General features: G+C 35.4%; 1 protein-coding gene across 1 annotated transcript in view; it reads right to left on the bottom strand.

Moving 5' to 3' along the window:
• Positions 1–20798, bottom strand: part of MIPOL1 (mirror-image polydactyly 1) — a gene marked incomplete at its 3' end in the record, with an annotated part of 242036 nt that overhangs the window by 106513 nt on the left and 114725 nt on the right. The window contains exon 9 of the mRNA XM_080707733.1: positions 5397–5491. Within this exon, the coding sequence (XP_080563859.1) occupies positions 5397–5491 (95 nt within the window). The remainder of the gene's footprint in view (positions 1–5396; positions 5492–20798) is intronic.

The raw sequence follows: 20798 nt of genomic DNA, 5'->3' as shown, positions 1-20798 counted from the left end.
CTACTTTTCTACTGCTGTGAATATCACTACTGTGAACACTGGTTATACTAGGATTCATCTGAATCCTTGCTTTCAGTTCTTTTGGGCATATACTCAGGAATGGAATTGCTGGATCATATGTTAATTCAGTGTTTGACTTGAGGACCTGTCAAACTGTTTCCATAGCAGCGGCATCACTCACATTCCCAGCAGCGATGTACGAAGGGTCTCCAGGCTTTTATGTTTTAACAGACACTATGCCTCTTCCTGGACAATGCACTTCTCTGTATTTCTTTGATTGGCCACCTTGTGTGCTTCTGCCTATCACACATTTCTCAGGTTTATTTCTGGATACATCTAGATATAGATCACTCTTTATTTCAGATGAGATCGGGCATATTCAGGGTGGTATGGCCGTAGACTATCACTCTATTTCAATATATAACTTTTATCTACTTATTTTAGGTTATTTTTGGCCTGTAACAGGGATTCCCCAACACATGCAGCAATTTTTTGGGGACGATATCTAAATGAATATTAAGTAATTTAGTTTCTTGAGTCTGACATCCTTCTATCTTGTGACTTCTCATTTTAACCATGCACTTTTTTTTTTTTTTTTTTTTTTTGCAGTACTAGGGATGGAACCGAAACCCAGGGGCATTCTACCTCCAAGCTATAACCCCAGCCCTAGTTTTTAGTCTTTTTTTTTTTTTTTTTTTGGTGGCACTAGGGATGGAACCGAAACCCAGGGGCATTCTACCTCCAAGCTATAACCCCAGCCCTAGTTTTTAGTCTTTTTTTTTTTTTTTTTTTTGGTGGCACTAGGGATGGAACCCAGGGGAATTCACCTCTGAGTGACACTCTCAGCCCTAATTTTTTATTCTTTATTTTTAAAACAGGGTCTCCCTGAGTTGCAAAGGGCCTCACTAAGTAGCTGAGGCTGTCCACAAACTGTGATCCTTCTGTCTCTGCCTCCTGAATCCTGGAATTACAAGCGTGAGCCACCATGCCCAGTTTAACCATGCATTTTTAAGGTACTGCCTTGGATATCATCATGCTCAGAACTGAGTATTTCACTTGAGATCTTAAATAGCAATGTTGTGCTTTCTGATTATAACCTCCTATTCTCTCAGCTCTGAATTTTTCATATTACATTACTTTACCTTATGGTATACTTAAGATTTATAGTTACTTGATTCTTCCTGTTTTCATGGTACATACACCTTCAACTTTATTTTCTGACCTATTTAATTTAGACCATCATTCATAATTTAAACAATTCTTTTACTAGTAAGCTCAATTTCTCTGCTCTTTTATCATCTTGCCTTGCAAATTTATATCCTGAGTCAGTTCAATACTTTGCCTTTAACCATACATGGCCAGCTGAGGTATTAAACTACATTAACTGTAATAGCACCATCCCAAGCTGAGTCCTCAAGACTGCTTGACTTGGTTAGTTTTTGTGTGTGTGGTAATGGGAATTGGATCCAGAGCCTTGTGCATTCTAGGCAGGTGCTCTAATCCTGAGAGGTATCCCCAGCCCTTGGCTTGGTTCTTTTTCTTGTCCATATTTTCTCTCTTGTTCTAAATGTTACTGGTTATTCTCACTTTGTCATTTTTTTGTCAGAACTTTCTGATCTCTCATGTTCAGAAGCTCACAAAGATTCTTATTTTAAAAATATTTTTGTTGGTGCATTACAGTCTCCCATCATAATGTGGTTTGTAGTAATAGTGACATAAATGCGCACAGCATTTGGTGGGCTTTCTCCTGGCTTCTTCCCCAACCTCCGGTCTCTTCCCCATACAGGATATTTAGATGATATTGGTATCTCACATATGGATATGTCAATGGAAGCAATTCCTTTATTGACTCTCCCAACCTCCTCCCCCTAAACACCCTCTCTGCCTCCACTGGAGCGTCTCCCCCATTACCTGAAGTCCCTCTGATACCCCATTACTCCCTAGCTTCTACATATGAGAGAAAGCATTAAGACCCTTTACTCTTTGTGACCAGCTAATCTCAACATACTGTTTTAGAGAGACATTTATCTTAACATTGGTTGAGCAATAACAATAAGCCGAATACGCACTTAACTTTCTAAAGTAGCCAGTACTAGTCTCATTTTTAAAATGACATGAGTTAGGTAAAGTTTATTTCCATAAGGCCATGCATTCTGTGGTGGTCTAACTGTGAATCCCAGTAGCTTCACCACATCACCAGCATGTTTTAAGTAGCAATTAGAAGGGAACTTGTTAAGTGTATCTTTGAGCCAATAATTGCTAACTCTATTTAGAAGAAATTGTGTAACTTTTTCATTCACGTATAGAAGACCAAATATTTTAGCTTACAATTTTCAGAAACAATTCAGCAATCTGCAATTTAGCAAGCAAAGGAGCCTTAAGAGCAGGCATCAAAGTTTACTCTTCAGATAGTAAAGTGAGTCATGGAAGATTATCATACACCTCTTGAAATCTTGGGCACTGTCACTTCATCAACAGAGTGACTGTTGTCCTGTCCCAGGACATGAAGCAGGAGAAATTTCCATAAAAACGCTTCATACCCATGGAATGAAGTCACTACCTTTCACACTATATAACATCCATGGCCGGGGCACAAATAACAAAGCATGCTTAAGCCTGTGTGGTGTGTGTGTGTGGGGTCTGTGTGTGAGTGTTATTGGGGATTGAACTGAGGCGTGCCTTAACACTGAAGTATATCCCCAACCCCCTTTTAAATTTCAAGACAGTTTCGATATGTTTCTCAGGTTGGTCTAGAACTTGTGATCCTCTTGCCTCAACTTCCTAAGTAGATGGGGTTACTGGCATTTACCACTGTGCCTAGCTCCTAAGTCTTAATAAAGAGACAACATATGGCTCTTTTTGCTATTTTGCCTAGAAGAGACCCTAATGTGTTGCAGCTAACTGAAACATGCATGTGAAACATTCAAACTTGGCTTAATGTAGGGATTTCTAGAAAGCTTCAAAACAAAGACACTTTGTATAATCCGCTTGAGTCTAATGATAACTGCAGGTGATTCTAATGATAGCTCCTGTTGAGAACTGCTGCTGTAAAAGACTATTCTGGTAGAGTCTCCTCCACCTCCCTCCCCCCAAAAAAAACCCCAAAGTCAATCAGCAAGATGTATTCATTCATTATCTGTGTTTGCCTATCTGAGTCCTCACCTGTAGACACCGATGGTAACTGCAAAAGCAAATGACTTTCCATCAGTAACCAATAAAACATATCTGGTACTTGATAACTGTGCTAGCTTCCTAGGGATGCTATGACAAAGTACCACAGTCTGGGTAGCTTAAAACAAGAGAAATTTAATGGCACAGAGTTCTGGATATTAGAAGCCTAAAGTCAGGTGTCTAAAAGGTATAAACAAGACTCCTTCCTTGCCTCGTCTAGTGTCTAGACTTTGCTGGCAACCCTTGGTATTCCTTGGCTGTAGATGCACCACTCCAGGTTCCTGGCTTTCTTCTATGTATCTTCATTCTGCCTCTCCTCTGCACGCTTATCTCTTTCTCCAGATTTCCCTTTTTTCTAAGCACACCAGCCATACTGGATTATATCTCACCCTAATGACCTTGTTTGAACTTGACTGTCTCTGTAATGAGCCTATGTCAAAGTAAGGTCACAATGTCAGGTAATGAGGATTAGAAATTCAGTTTATCCTTTCTGGGGGGACACAACTCAGTCTGTAACAACAACCATCTACTGCCTATATCAGTAACACTGCTTCAAAACAGGGCTCTTAACTTGGGGGTGGAAAAAGTTCAATTTTTATTTGTACTAACTCTCATGGAAGTACAATATTTCTTATAATCATAGACACAGGAAACAAGCCACAGTAGTAGTCGTAGTTGGTGTTAAGGGTTTGCTCCTATAGAAATCACTGGTTTTTCACGTCACACTTCAGCACTTGCATTTACCACAAAAATAACACCCACCGGCACCGCTAGTTTGAATTTACGGTTATTAGTAACTGTGCTACTATATCTAGCTTTTCAATATATTAATACTGATGCACATATATAGTAATATATTCTGACATAAAACTGGTAATTGTATTTCAGCAAAACTGATTTTGATTGGATTTCATTTTATACATTTGATAAGATTATTCTGAGAAGAGATCCAAAAAAAAAAAATCTTTCAATAGCCTACAGTTCCAGTTAGTGAATTCTCACATTTCAGACTTGAGAGTTTCTTTTTTTTCATTTAGTAATAAAAAATTATACAGGGCACTGTACATCACCGACGTTTATAAACTTTTTTCTTTTTAAGCACTGTGAGAACACACATTTTACATATAACCCAATATATAATCTTATATCTCTCTTCACATACACAACAAAAAAGTAAAACAAAAATATGAGAAAACAACATTTATCCTTATTACAGGGCATGTACTGATATTTCCAATTCTATTTCTTTGAATTAAAATATGCCGGTTTTAAGCCGGGCGTGGTGGCGCATGCTTGTAATCCTGCGCTTGGGAGGCTGAGACAGGAGGATCACACGGGTTCGAAGCCAGCCTCAGCTACTTAGTGAGGCTCTCAGCAACTTAGTGAGACCCTGTTTCCAAATAAAATATAAAAAAAGGTCTGGGAGTATAGCCCAGAGGTAGAAAGCCTCTGGGTTCCACCCCCAGTACCACACACACACACACACACACACACACACACACACACACACAATATGTCAGATTTTATCTATTGAATTCATTTCACAAGCACTCCTGGTACTTAAACTAAGTCTGTTAAAAGTCATTTAGAGCTGGGAGTGGTGGCACATGGTCGTAATCCCTGCGCTTGGGAGGCTGAGACAGGAGGATTGCACAGGTTCGAAGCCAGCCTCAGCTACTTAGTGAGGCTCTCAACAGCTTAGTGAGACCCTGTTTCCAAATAAAGTATAAAATAGGTCTGGGAGTACAGCCCGGAGGTAGAAAGCCTCTGGGTTCCACCCCCAGTACCACCAAAAATAAATAAATAAATAAATAAATAAATAAATAAATAATAAAAGTGTTTTAGAGACATTTTCTTAGAAACATCTCATAAACATAATGAGTGAAAAGTTCCCATTAATGCTCCTCATGTACTACTTAAAAATATGTATCATTTTAGAAGTGTCATCTAGATAGGCAAACAGTTCAGTAGCTAAACAGGCTTCATTTAGACAAATAGTGTTATATAAATTTTATAACTTTAATAGAAGTATGCATTTAAGTTTCATCAAGTGTAGAAAGAAAAAAGGTAGAATGGTGAGTATCTAATGCCAAAATAAATTTAAAATTACAAAAATGCTTTAAATGCGTGTTTAATTCCATTGCGGTGTTTCTTCACCACTGCAAAATCAGGTGAAAACATTTTTCAACAATATTTACTTAAGCCCAAGCTAAAAAGAATTTTACCTGTAGTAAACTCGTAGTGTCTGGATTTCTTCTTCCAGTTTTTTGTACTGTTCAATTGCAGTTTCTCTGGCTTGTTGCATTGATAACAACTTTGCCTGTAAGTAGTTAATATTTTTAAGTATTAAATATTAGCTGTGGCATGGTAAAAATACAGTAGTACAGTCTAAACAGGAGTCTTACATTCGGGGCAGCTTAAAATATATTAATTAGTGTCTCAATTTCTCCCCAAATAGTCTAAATATACTAATAATAGGAATACTACACATGAGCATATTAAATTATGAACTATGCTTATTACTAAACTTCAACCTCATTTTATCTGTATCATCAGATCCATGCCCTTCTGCAATGTTTAACTTTATACATAGAATTCAGAATGTGGAACAGGGGTTCACAGCAATATCTAAAGTAGAGATAAGCACAATGGGTATTTCACATACAAATTTAATATGGCTCCATTGCCTGATCACACTAGATTTTCTTTTAACTTTATTACTAGTAAAACTCAGAAAATTCAAAATATGTTGTCAATCTATCTTTGATATTTAATGTGAAAAAATATACACAAGACTGCAGCCTGATTCTTACAGATAGGATTTAACCTTTTCAATTCCTTTTCTGTAGGGGATAAAAAAAAATCCTTAAGAAGGGAATGCCAGCAACTGTGAATGATAGAGAAACTAAATGTATTTTAAATGAATACATAAAAGCATAGAAACTAAACCTATTAAGAGGGTGAATTAATGTTTTAATGCATGCACACATTGTATAATGTTTAGGTAAAACATATCCATCCCCTCAGTTAAACTGAGGTAAAAATTTTCAACTTATTTTCTTCTAGCTTTGTGAAATGCAGTTTATTATTGGTTTCTATAGTTTTTTTTTTTTTTAGAAAGGGTTCAAAGCAGTAATTTTAAAATAATTTGTTGCTTTTCTACCATCATTTCCACTGGATTTTAAAAAAATGTCAAAAAGAGTTTTCAGCATAACATTTTAAATATGGTACCAGTAGGTTAATTTGCATGAAAATAAACTTTCACTTTAAGTGGTATTTCAGAGATAACACAGAACAAATTGTTGCCACAAACCTCAGAAACTACACCAATATCAAAAAATTAAAAGTACCTGAAAGTTTTGAGGCAGAGTTGAAGAAATTTGCTAAATTTATTATGATTTCATTGGTATTATTTTCTTGCATTAGAATGCAAACATAAGATCATAAATTTATATTTATAGAAAAATTAATTAGGGTAATGAAAGTGAACATCACCTAATGCCACCTTTCTATTTTAATAATGGAGAATTACAAAAACATGCAGCACTTTGGATTTTTGCATATAAATATAAGAACAAGATATTAATTTCTTCTATATCTGGGCAAAAACTTCTAATAAAGAGTTACTGTGTAATTAAATTTAAGACGTTTGATGCTTTGCTTTAATATTCTGTATTCTATAATTATAGATGAAACATTCTCAAAAAGTAGAAAAAAGCATTTCAAATAAGAAAGTGGTTGGTTTTTTTATGTCAATAATTAACTGCTTTGCTAGTTTTCACTGTACCATAAAGTGTGACCGAAATGGTAACTCAGAAGGCACAGATATCCATTACAAGTATTGGCAAATTAAAAAGAACCACACAAAAAAGAACATATTGCACTCAACTTACAAACCTTCAGATATCCTGTTTCATGTATTTAAGGACTACTAAATACTAGACAGGTAATAGAAAACTTGATAAATAAATATGTGCCAATGCTAAATAGCTTGATGATTACTCTAATATTTAAAAAACTGGTACTTCTGCAAAAGAATAAAACCAAGAAACCAAAACCAAACAAAAAGCAGTGTTCTTGTAGGAAAATACCAGACTGTAGATTTTGCCTAGAAATTTCCATAGTGAAAATAGGATGGCGAGAATTTTACTTAAATTCTCCTGCTTAAGAAAATATTGAGCACTTCACATTCACGCCTACATTTAGTTGGCAATGATGATAAGGTGATGCTTCATAGACAATTCATTCAGTTTTTAAATTTCCAGCATCCAGTTTTCTGTTTAAGTCTCAGTAACTATTTTTCAAAGCTGCTACAAACTTCTGGTTTTACAATATTTTTACTTTGTAAGATATATAAAGATATCAAATATAAATATATCTGATGTAAAGATACCAGATATACGCTGGTTCATCTGGACAGCATATCTTTTTGGAAAAAAGTACCCTAACCCTATGCCACAGGGCTCCAGTTCAGTCCTTGTGGCTAGGATAAACTGTATCCCTCATCACCTCACATATAAGACCCAGGCTGTCCCGCCAAGAGTACTCCATCCCTAAGCCCAGATGCAAACCAAATCCCAGTGATGCATTTGCATCCTGGGGTCCATTTATGCCAGAGGGTAGATCCAGATCTACTTCTTGGGCTTCTGGGAAGATAACTCTGTGTGTGTGTGTGTGTGTGTGTGTGTGTGTGTGTGTGTGTGTGTCTTAGTCCACTGAGTTGTATGTCTGTTACATGTAGTATAAAAACACTTTGTGTGCTATTTATTTCTATTGTATTTCCTAGATTCATCATTAATACCTAATTCTACCACACTAAGATTAAAAATAAATTTCATATCAAAATATTAAGGAAATAGGCCGGGCGTGGTGGCGCATGCTTGTAATCCCCGCGCTTGGGAGGCAGAGACAGGAGGATTGCGCAGGTTCGAAGCCAGCCGCGTGCGCTGGCTTAGGAGACCCTGTTTCCAAAAAAAAAAAAAAAAAAGTAAAAATAGGTCTGGGAGTGTAGCCCGGAGGCAGAAGGGTTTCCAGGAACCCCAGTACCACCAAAAAAAAAAAAAAAAAAAAAAAAAAAAAAAAAAAATATATATATATATATATATATATATATTAAGGAAATAAGCAAACAGGGTACTTTTCCTGTTTCGGGGGCATTCCATGCCCATGTTTCTGGCAATTACTTTCATGACAACTATATGCATTCATTTATGTACACACTCATAACCAAATGCATCCATTAAAGAAAACTAACAAACTAAAAGGGAAGATTCAAGGGAAGATCCAATTTAATGTTGTCTCCCACCTCTAGCCTTCAGTATTATACATCCCCTCTACCATGACTGATGACCACCAGCTGCTTGTTATGGATCCTTCGAGAGATAGTCTATGCATATACAAGCAAAAACTGAGTTACTTGTACATTTTGCAAATAAATGCACCTATTTATAAAATTTAAAAATTAATAATCTTAGTTATACACCTTGCTTTAATTTTTTTAAATATTGCTATTTTGCTTCAGATTTTAAAAAATTACTTCATTTATTCCACACACCACACATACTGATCACATACACATTCATTTCCTTCCCTCTCAGCCCCAAAGTAAAACATTTCCATGAATTTGGGTTCATCAGTTTAAAAATTATTTTATATTTTTGCTATAGTGTTATATTCCTATAGATAATATATATTTATTTTTTGGTGTCTGGGGATTGAATCTATTGTCTTTAGGGTTTTAATCTCAAACATAAGTGATACTCTACATATTTTCTTTTCTGTGGTATTGGGAATTGAACCCAGAGTCATTCTATATACTTTTTATTTTATTTTATTTTATTTTGTGGTACTGGGGATTTTTTTTTTTTTTTTTTTTTTTTTTTGGTGGTGGTGGTACTGGAGGTGGAACCTAGGGGCTTTTCTACCTCTGGGCTATACTCCCAGACCTATTTTATACTTTATTTGGAAACAGGGTCTCACTAAATTGCTGAGAACCTCACTAAGTAGCTGGGGCTGGCTTTGAACCTGTGCAATCCTCCATCTCAGCCTCCCAAGTGCTAGGATTACAAGTGTGTGCCACCATACTGGGATTTTTGAAACAGGGTCTCACTAAGTTACTGAGATGCTGGCTGCAAACTGTGATCGATCCTCTTGTCTCAGCCTCAATCTACTAAGTACTGGGATTACAAGAGTGTACCATCATGCCCTGCTAATATTCTATACATTTTAAAGATATTTGATTTTTGGTCAGTTATTCATAATGATACATGTATCCTTTCTTATTTATCTTCACACATGTATAGTGTGATTAAAAATATAATAGAAATTCTTACATATTATTTCATTTTTTATATTATATATCCTTTTCCCATATTTTTTATCTGTCCTATATCAGGTCAATTTTTTTTGTATTTCCCTTCTATTATAATGTTTAGAATCTCAATGTATTCTATCTTAAAAACCTTAATAGAAACACTAAAAAATACTTTTAAATATAGCCCCAGTAGGGCAGAATTTATATATGTAAAATCATAGTTTGAGGGATACATATATGAGAATAATGCTTTTCTTTTCTGCTTACTATCATATTTTAGGTAAAATCTTATCAAGGTAAAACATGCATGTGATATTATATAAGTATGCACATGGATGTGTGTGTGTGTGTGTGTGTGTGTGTGTGTGTGTGTGTGTGGTGTGTGTTTGTGGTACTAGGAAATGAATGCAGGAGTGCTCTACCGCTAACCATTTTTATTTTCTTTTGCGACAGGATCTTGTAAATTGCTCAGGATGTCTTTGAACTTGTGATTCTCCTGTTTCAGCCTCTTGAGTGGTTGTGGTTACAGGTATGCATCACCATACCTGGCTACACATCATTTTTAAAGTCAGAATTATATTTATATCAAGTAAAACTTCACCCATTTGAGTATATAGTTCTGTGAATTTTGACTATATATAGCCACATATCAGCCATCACAATCAAAATATAGAGTATTCCCATGGCCCCTAAACATTCCATTGTACACCCCTGAAGTCAATGCCTGTCCTTTATATCCAGCCCCTAGCAACCACTAATGTGATTTTTGTTCCTATAGCATTTCCTTTTTCTATAATGTAATCTATTAAAATGGAATGCAGTCTTTGAGTCTGACTTCTTTTATTTAATAAAATGTTTTTGAGATTCATTTGTATTACTGCATGTATGTTACTGCATGTATTTCTATAACATGAATATCTATTCACCAGTTAACTGACATTTGGATTGTTTATAGTCTTTGGAAATTATTAAGTTGCTAGAAATACCTGCATACAGGTAAATTTGTGGAAATAGGACTTCATTTCTCCTTCCTTTCTTCCTCTTTCTACCTCCTTTCTATCTTCTTTTTCTCTATATCCTTTCCATCTTCCCTCTTTCCTTCTTTCTTCCTTCTTTCCTTTCCTTTCTTCTTTCTTTCTTTCTTTCTTTCTTTCTTTCTTTCTTTCTTTCTTTCTTTCTTTCTTTCTCTTTCTCTTTCTCTTGTGGTAGTAGGGTGTAATGGTTTGATTTTGGAATGTGCCCCCTAACCTTGGGAGCAAGGTAGCAATGGGAAGGAAAGCTTGGTTGTAATATCCTCAGTGGGTAGACCATTGTAATGAATTTCCTGGGTGGTCACCTAGGCAGGTAGGGAGTGGCTGGAGAAGGTGGGTCTCTGGGAGTGTGGCCTTGGGGATTACATATGGTTCCTGATCCCCTTACTTGCTTCTTGCTTCTGCCTCCATAATACAAGGAGCAGAGCCAATGTGTGGTCACTTTCTCTGCTTCCTGATGCCATGGCCCATCATGGTGTGAGATTCAGCTTCACACCCCAAGCTTCATGGACTGAACTCCAAAAGAAGTGGAACAAATAACCCTTCATTTATTTAAGGTGTGGAGTCAGTTGTCTTAGATGACAGCAGTGAGAATGCTAAGGCATGGGGTCTGAACCCAGGGGCATTCTATCCCTGAGCTACACCCTAGTCTTATTTTATTATAAAACAGGATCTCTCTAAGCTGCAGAGGGTCTCAGTATTGCTGAGGCTGGTTTTGAATGAACAATCTTCCTGTCTTATACTCCCTTATAGGCATATCCTATCATACCCATCTGTGTGTGTGTGTGTGTGTGTGTGTGTGTGTGTGTGTGTGGTACTGGGGATGGAACCCAGGAGCACTGAACCTCTGAGCTACACCCCCTGCCCTATTTTTTGGTCTTTATTTATTCTTTCTTTCTTTCTTTCTTTCTTTCTTTCTTTCTCTCTCTCTCTCTCTCTCTCTTTCTTTCTTTTCTCCTCCTTCTCCTTCTCCTTCTTCTTCTTTTTTTATTTTGGTGGTACTGGGGTTCCTGGAAACCCTTCTACCTCCGGGCTACACTCCCAGACCTATTTTATATATTTTTTTATTTGGAAACAGGGTCTCTTAAGCCAGCACGGCTGGCTTCGAACCAGCGCAATCCTGTCTCTGCCTCCCACGCACAGTGATTTCAAGCATGCGCCACCATGCCCAGCTTAGTGATTTTCATTTTTTGAAACAGGGTTTCACTGAGTTGTGAAGGGCCTCGCTAAGTAGCTGAGGCTTTCCAAGAACCGCGATCCTCAGGTCTCAGCCTCCCAAATGCTGGGATTACAAGTGTGCACCATCAGGCCTGGCTCATTTTTCTTGAGTAAATACCTAGAAGTAGAATTGTTGGGTCCTATAGTAAGTATATGTTTATATACTTTATAAAAAATTACCAAACTTGCTGCCTACATTGAAATACCTTTAGAGTATCTATGCTTAAATACCAATGCCCCTTGTTGAATGTCTACTAAGGGTTGGGCATTATATCAAGTACTTAAAATTTATTACTATAATCTATCCTTACAAACAACCTATTAGATAATTCCCATTATCTCTACTTTACAGGTGATAAAAAATAAGTTCATGAAGCTTATTTATACAACAGAGCTAATGACTGGTTAAACTACAGTGCAAATTCAGGCCTATTTGGCCCTCAAACACATAATTTCTCTTTTACCACTGTGAATCTTCACATATAGCCCCAGACAAAATAATGCAATCAAATAATCACTTAGAAAAAGTTACTGACAATAACAGAAGTTCACAGAATACTCAGAATGGATTTTCCATCCTCAGCATCCTTTTCTACATCTGAAGTAACTGAAAGAGAGATTGGTTAACCAGTGATAGGTTAGTCTTACAGTCAAATATACCATTATATAGTTATCTGAGAAGTCATCAAAATAGGACACCATTTGTACTAATACTACTTTAGAAATGAGCTATATTATTTCCTTACAGTTTTATCTAGTAATTTAGAATGACCAAGAAAATAATCCATCGTTCATATCACTGAATACTGTTTGTTATAGGCATTGTGAATAAACTCCTACTATCTCACTCTAAAATCTTGTTATGTTTGGTTTTAAATGTGTTTTTAATAGTTATACTCTGATGTAATTAAGCCTTTCTTTGGTAACTCCAAGACCATTAATGGAAATCTATTTTTATGGTAGAACAGAGGTGGTTATCTGATTGCAAAATCTACTAAATAAAGAAGCATAGAGAACAAATTAAATTACTGAGCCAAATAATTTTATACTGGGAATGGATTTAGAGGTAATCTAGTCCTTTACTTTTATAGACGAGGAAATTGTTGATAATACAACATGCACAGAAAAACATTTGGTGATTATTCAAGATTTCACAGTTAATTAGAAGGAAAGTTGGAACTAGAATTCATGTATTCCCCCCAAAGTTGCTTATTTATCAGCCAAGCCACATTTCAATACCTTATAATTTAATATATATTGATTGTTTTAGTGGAATATTTTATAGCATAACCACAAAAATACATAAATATATAACACATAATACATAGATATACATGATATACAGGACCTGCTATCCTATTAAACATATCTATGAGATATCTAACTAAATATCTCTAAACAGTATGTCTAATTAGGCAGTTGCTCAAGCAATATTACTGTGTCATCCTAGGACTTTAGTTTTTAACCTCAGATTAAAAACATAGAAAAAATAACTAAATAATTTGCAAAAATACCTTAAAAATTAAAAGTTGATATCAAAAGGCTTGAAATGAGCAGATTTTCATTGTAGAGGAAGATGTGGGTTGCCCACCATGGTATATTAACACAGTGTAATGCTTTTTCAAGGTGAGTCTTTGAGGTTCTTGTGATTTGTCCCCATATCTTGCCTTTCAGTTTATGAGATCAGAGTTGAACAGGTTGATCATCAAATGTAGTAACATATGCGTTGTCTACTGACCTACAAAGTGTGCTGACACGAAAGTGGGGAGACAAAGGTTTGTGGTAGAAGCAGAAATCAGAACATTAATATGCAGGAACTGATTCAGGAACAGGAAACAGAAGGCATGGAATAGAGAAAGAGAGTGGACAGCATGTCAGAAACACAGCCAGGCACACTCTGGGGATGGGAATGGCTGGGATCTCATCCTGCTCCCCTATACTTTCTTTTGTGGTACTGGGGATTGAATACTATCTCTTAGCTATACCCCCAGATCTTCTTATTTTTTATTTTGAAAAAAGGCCTCACTAAGTTGCTGAGAGCCTTGCTAAGTCTCAAGGCTGGCCTTGAACCTGCAATCCTACTGTCTCAGCCTCCAATGTACAACTTCACCTGTTTCCATTTCTTGACTGTCATGAATAGTGCTTCAATAAACATGGGAATGCAGATGTCTCTGACATAAAGATTTCAATTCCTTTGGATATAATACCCAGTAGTGCATTGCTGGACCGTATGCTGGATCATATACTAGTTCTATTTTTATTTTTTTATTTTGGGGGAGAACTTACATAGTGTTTTCCACAATTCCTGTACTAATATACATTTTCACCAAAAATGTGCAAGGGTTTCCTTTTCTCTCAATTCTTGCTAAAACTTGTTATCCTTACTCTTTTGGGTAACAATCATTTTTAGTGGGGTAAGGTGAATTTTGATTTGCATTTCTTTTATGATTAGTAATGCTGAGCATGTTTCATAAACCCATTGGCCATTTATACGTATTCTTTTGAGAAATATCTATTTAGGTCTATTGCCAATTTTTCAATTGGGTTATTATTTATTTCTGTTGAGTTCTTGGAACGCCTCATATAGTATAGATATCAACCCCTTGCCAGATGTATAGTTTGCCTGTTATTTTTAGTCTGACTTAATTTACTTTTTAAGTCATAGTAATTTAAGGCCTTCTTTCTGAACCATATCTTTGCACATTAACTCAGACTGTTTTATCAGACAAATCATAGTAATTTAAGATCTTCGGCTTTTTCTTTGTGGATTAATTTAGACTGTGGAGGCTTTATCTTTTCCTTGTATCTTGTAGTTGAATGAAGTCTATCTTATAAAATACTACCATGACCTTAGATCTATTGCTTGTTAGGTGTCAGTTAGATGTCAGGTACCTGAGACTTTCCCACTATACCTTTCAAGGTCATTTGAGGTTATATACAAAATCACTGAATACTTCACTGGCTTTACTAATAATTATTCTCATTTAATGAGATTTGTCTCCTTTAACATCTAGAAACCAAAGGAATCATGGAGTATTTATGGTCTTCAGAGAGCATCATATGTTAAATTATTGAATTTGTATCTACCATCCCACCTGTTCTTGAGGTCATTTTCTCAAGAAAAATAATTATATACAAGAAAACACTTCATATAAGGCAAAATGTGAGTTCCTAGGCTAAGTATGTGCTCAGTGGTAGAATGCATGCTTAGCATGTGGGTTCCTCAGGAAAGCCCAGTGTCCTTGTTCATGGCACGATACATTCCTTTCACTAAGCTGTCTGGTACTACCTAAGAACATGAGCACACAGAGAAAATTAAATTCTTATTTAAACTCAAGAAGTAAACATTTCCCAAAATGACAATATTCCCCTCCTTTCCACTTGGGTCGTAAACATTTCTCTACATGCCAATGCCCTTTATTTAGTTAGAATTTTAGCCAGCAGTATTTTGTTTATTTGTTCAGGATCGTGTATGTTTTTTCATTACATCTATAGTACACTTCATCACCTGAACACCTGCTGAACTAAACTTGTCTTGCCAACAAAAATTTTGAAATTATGCAATCTGTAATTCAGTCCATTGCAAGCACTTGGGTAGAATTTCTTCTATACCTTTCAACATCAATTAAAAAACTGCCTGCATAGAAATATTGCCAACTCAAAAGTTAGTGAAACAAGTTTAATCAAGTGAACTCGACTATCGGTTTAGCTAAGGACTTTGCAGATACTCATATTAAATAAGTCCCATAATCACGGTCTATCTAATTAACCATGATTTTATTTTAACATTTTAGGAATGTGTTGAAAGGAAAATCAGTACGATTACGTGATTGCTAATTAACAAGTACGTCTTCATTAATCAAAATGGTCTTATATATTATCTTTTATACATTTATATTACATATATGTAAAGATAATATATATAGGATTTAAAGATAATATAAAAGACTATAAACAGCTACTGAAAAAATTTAGCCATAACTAAAAAAAATTCTGAAAGGAAACATTTAAATCAGTTATATTATATCTGCTAATTTTTAAGATAGGAGACAAAATGAAGACTTTTTTGACATGTGCACATTAACAAATAATTAGCAAAGACTGTAAAAAGCATATCATTCTCTATAATCAAGGCTATATGAAATATATTTTTTACCTAAACAGTTCACAACTAAGACAACTGAAGGTATTTCAATAATAGTATTATTTTTATTTTTCATTTGTGAAAGTCTTATTTGTCTTAAATTCGAGCCCATGAATATCCTATTTGTTATAAAAATCATTAGGTAGTAATCAAAATTATCTGAAGTAAAGGTTTCTTTTAAAAATGATCAAGTCACATTTTAAAGAGAAACAGACCAAGCATGAATTCACAAATTACCAAATGTTTTCTTAAGTACTGAAAATTGACATATAGATATTAAAATAAGTAAGCTAAAGTCTTTCAGAGATGATAGTTTTTTAACAAAAAGAAAAGGGCTCACTACACCTGACTTCATTTACGTTAATCAATATATGCAGTAATTTAAACAAAAATTCAGTATATGAATGTGGAAATTATTCAGGAGTCGTGCCTAAGCATGTGAAAAGTGTAAGAAAAAAGAATCCCCTGTTTCCATTTGGATATTTCAGACAACAGCAACACAGCCTAGGGCACGCTGCTGCGGATTTTAACCGTTGTATGGAACTACTCAAAATGCTTTTGATCCATTTTATCTTGCAAGTTAGCAAAGAAATGTTGCAATAAGAAACACCAACAAAGATCTGAAAAAGTTAAGCTCTGGATTACCATATTGTGTTCTTCTGCCATTCAATGCCTCATACAAAGGCAGTGGTGTTCAAAGTAAGGAAAAAAAGTGGGGGGAGAGGAAAAAAGAGAAACTGGTCTCAGAAAGTGCAAAGCACAAAGTAAATAATATTCTTCTACATCCCTTCTTTTTCACAGATTGGATGTTAAAAGAGTTGCAGCAATTAGGCTTTTGTTAATTACCAGCTGTTGAAACAGATGTGTTGACTATCCTTATTAGTTAACAGCTGGGTGAGAGGAACAATTGATGCTCCCTAAAACCAACAGCCAGCTGCTCTGCTGTAATTATCTCCAATTAATAATACAGGTGATAACGGCAAAAAGCTCCTAGCCTCTCTTTCAATAACTTTGGCAGTTTCAATAACTATGGCTTTATCATTACAGAGTAATAGAGAATACATTTATTACAACAAGTAAGGTTGATATATTAGAGTCGCATTAACTCTATGGTAGTTTCCATTATGCATTTCTGCAGAAGGAATCAGACAAGTGCTAAAAGTAGAAGCAGACATTCTGTACACTTTTATTTATCATATTTCAAATGCCACTGCCAACTTACCCCTCCAGCACTAACAATAATAGCTAAGCACTTAAGTTCTTTGAAAAAGAGAAGCATAACTAAAATCTTTTCTTTTTGATTTCCAGGTGTTTTCGCTGATCATGTTTTATATTCAGTTCACTGAAGCAATATATTTTCTCTTGGTATGCCTAAATATCAGTGTCTTGTTCCCTAGCTTATATTTCCTAGGTGACTGGTAGAAGCAATTTTACCAAAACCAAAAAGAATTTGCCTCAGAGCAGTAAATATTTCTTGTATACAAAGAGATCATCAAAGCAAACAAGCAGGAAATCAAAAAGGAAAACCATTTCATTTTGTAGGCACCATTTTATGACATATAACATTTAAGTTTCTAATTATGATATCAAAAATAAAAATCACAATAAATCATACTAATAAATAGCAATGATCACATGTTAAAATTATTTTTACTATTTCCTATTTTTAAAATGTTCACACATTAAAAACTTCACTTATGGGATGGAAAGGGAAGTACTGGAGAATGAAATTGATCAAAGTATGGCATGTACACATACAAATATGTCACAGCAAATTCCAATATTATGTATAATTACAATCTACCAATAAAAGATTTTTAAAAACTTCATTTACAAGAAATGTAAAACAAAGAATTAAATAGGCCAGGCAGATCATCTCTGTCCTATGAAAGAGGTGTCTACAAGAATCTACAACCATATCTTTTCACTAATTAGAGAACACTTAAAGACACTGCCTTTTTGAAAACCAGGATTAGAGCTGGATGAATACACCCCTTTCACAAACCTTCCTCATGTCTCTGTTGGGTCATCATAAGCAGCTTGTTCTTCCAGCATTAAATAGAAAAGCCTAGTGATTATCAGTTCTGAGCGCCTCAGTGAGGCATCAGGACAATTAATAGGGACAGAAACTTTAAATAACATGTAAGTAAATCATTTCACCACAAGAGGCTATAAAAATAGTGAGCAAAGATGAACTTTCAAATCAATATTATTTAGGTTGCCACTTTGTTAAGATGAATGTCTAATCTAAAAAATATTAGTTAGAAGCTCCTTTTACCAATCCTATGTAAATATGGCTTCTAAAGTTAAGAATTTCAACATTTTTGTAAGTATAGAACAAAAGAGATAAATACATTGCCATGAAAAAAGTCATCCATCTCTGAAACTGACCTCCCACAAGAATTTGTAACATTTTAGATTCTACAATTTACAGGGAATCCCTTATATATGGAAGCTAACAAATGTGTAAAAGAAGAGCAAACTTTTAGCTTTTTGGTTCGAAAATCTGTATTAGGCCATACAATTATTCTCAAGAAGACCTAATTTCTCAGCACAGTAGCAGCAAGAGTAAATACCTTCTGCCCTGACACTGGGGAGGTCATTCTTTCCCTCTCCACTAGGCAGGATATATTTGAGAAATACACAGAACGATAGCAGCCAACCATGTTTCTCTATTCTCTGTGAAATGCAAAAGACAGTGGTTACCATCTCAAAAGCTCACCACATCTAACTGTGCAGGGCAGCCATGCTACTCCTGAAGCAGGAGGGCTGTCTCTCCTCATTGCATCCAAGGTAAGTCAAGCAGGAAAGGCAGAAGTGAACCCTATTCTGAAGCCATAGTTCCTAAGTCCATTGCTGTTTAAAAAAAAAAAAGAGCCAGGAAGTTTATATCTTCTCTCCTCTGAAAAAAACTAAGACCAATATGTAGTGAACATCTGATTACTGTACTTAGACTTCTAAATGCCGCCCTTTTTGAAATTTAAAAGTACTTATGAGACAGGAGAATCACAGGTAAAAAGTGAGCCTATTTCAAAATAAAATAGGAGAAGGGGTGTAGCTTGGAGGTAGTAGAATGACCGTAGTTCAACCCACCGCACCACAAAAACAAAACAAAAACCTTAGGCTTAACCAGAACAGGACACAAGCCAGAGCTACTTTCAATGGATATTACCTGAGATATCTCCTTTTCACATGAATTTCAGTGCATTTCAATAGAAAAAATTTCACTAGATGGCTCAATTAGAGATAAATACCTGGGTTTTTCATCTATAACATATGCCTCCACTATTCAGTATGCTCTGCCTACCTTGTTCCCCAACAGACTTATAAACATCTTCACAGTTAAGTCTTTCAAACCTTTTCCTATGCTTCATTTCACCTTGTGTATAAATCACTTATGGCATTCATCTAATTTTACCTACACTTTTGGTATATGTTTCTCCTCAATACATGTTAAATTTCTTTTCCTTTTCTGCATTCTCAGCCTGTAAGATATAAGCTCCCATTAAGCATTTTCAATAACTAAATAATTTAAATCGGAAAAATAACTTTGCCTAAAAATTGTTCAAAAACAATTGTTCACAAACCATAAATATGTAAATCACATATTAAAATATATGGCTCATTTAACTGCCTTGGCCTACCATGCATGCCATTATGAATAGGAAAATCTATTCTTTCAACTGAAATGATCAAATTGGCTTTACTGAATCTCATATCAAGATGCTAATTCCAGTTTTAAATCATCTCACAATTGATATGCTTAATGAATAAAGAAATTGAAGACAAAGTAAGATCCTTTAAAAAAATCCTCCATAACTCCCACTTCTAACACTTACTTGGAATAATTTAAAACTATAGTTCCAAGTCATCTTTAGGATTTTTCTTATGTATATAATGCATTTCTAGTAGCCTTTTTTTGTTTTGTTTTGTTTTTGCAGGTCTGGGGATGGAACCCAGGGGCATTTGACCTCTGAGCTATACCCTCTTCCCTATTTTTTATTCTTTATTTTTGAAACAGGGTCTCCCTAAGTTGCAGAGGGCCTCACTAAGTAGCTGAGGCTGTCCACGAACCGCGATCCTCCGGTCTCAACCTCCCGAATGCTGGGATTACAAGTGTGTGCCACCAGGCCCGGCTATCGAGTAGCCTTTCTTATACAACACAATGAAAATGGTTACTGCTTTAGAATTATCTATAAATTTTAAGAAATGCTATTACTATGGTCTGGATATGGTTTGAGTGTGTCTCCCAAACTTTCATGTGCTCAAAGGTGGATCCCCCAATGTAATGGTACGGAGGAGGTATAGCCTTTAATCGATGTTGGAGTATGACCTTCAGAAGAAAATGATGTAGTACTCACAGAAATGGTTTAGCACCTGTAAAGTGAGGCCACCCCTATGGGGATGGATTCATCTGCAGGCAGCCAGTTTCCTTTCTGCCTCTCGGCTCTATTGTGATGCAGCCAGGAGGCCTTTGTAGGATGCTGGTATCATGTGATTTGGAATTTTCAGCAAACAGCTGTGAGCCAGATCATCTTCTTTTCTTTAGATTGCCCAAACTCAGGTATTTTGCTAAAACAACACAAAATGAACTAAGACACTACCTTCCACTGATTCTTATACAATGCCCTTCTCTCTTGGGGATTTTATTTTGGCTGTAATACTTCACCAATAAATTCTTCCACAAAACAGAAATAGGTATTTCTTATTGCTCCTTGTTAAAAAATAGTCTTGGTTTTGTTCTCCTATATAAAATGATCTTCTTTAGAGATACGTGATTTACAAATTGAAGTATTTTCCTCTGAAGTTTACAAATATAGTTGCACTGTTCTGCTTTCCAATGTTGCAGGTGAGAAATTTGATAAGTATGATGCTTTAACCTTACAAATAATCAGTTTTAAATATTTTATAACAAATGGTA

Source organism: Muscardinus avellanarius (genome assembly GCF_963383645.1).
Source record: "Muscardinus avellanarius genome assembly, chromosome: 12".
Classification (NCBI taxonomy): domain Eukaryota; kingdom Metazoa; phylum Chordata; class Mammalia; order Rodentia; family Gliridae; genus Muscardinus; species Muscardinus avellanarius.
Note: the sequence above shows the minus strand (reverse complement) of the source record. Positions and strands in the feature narration are given on the sequence as shown.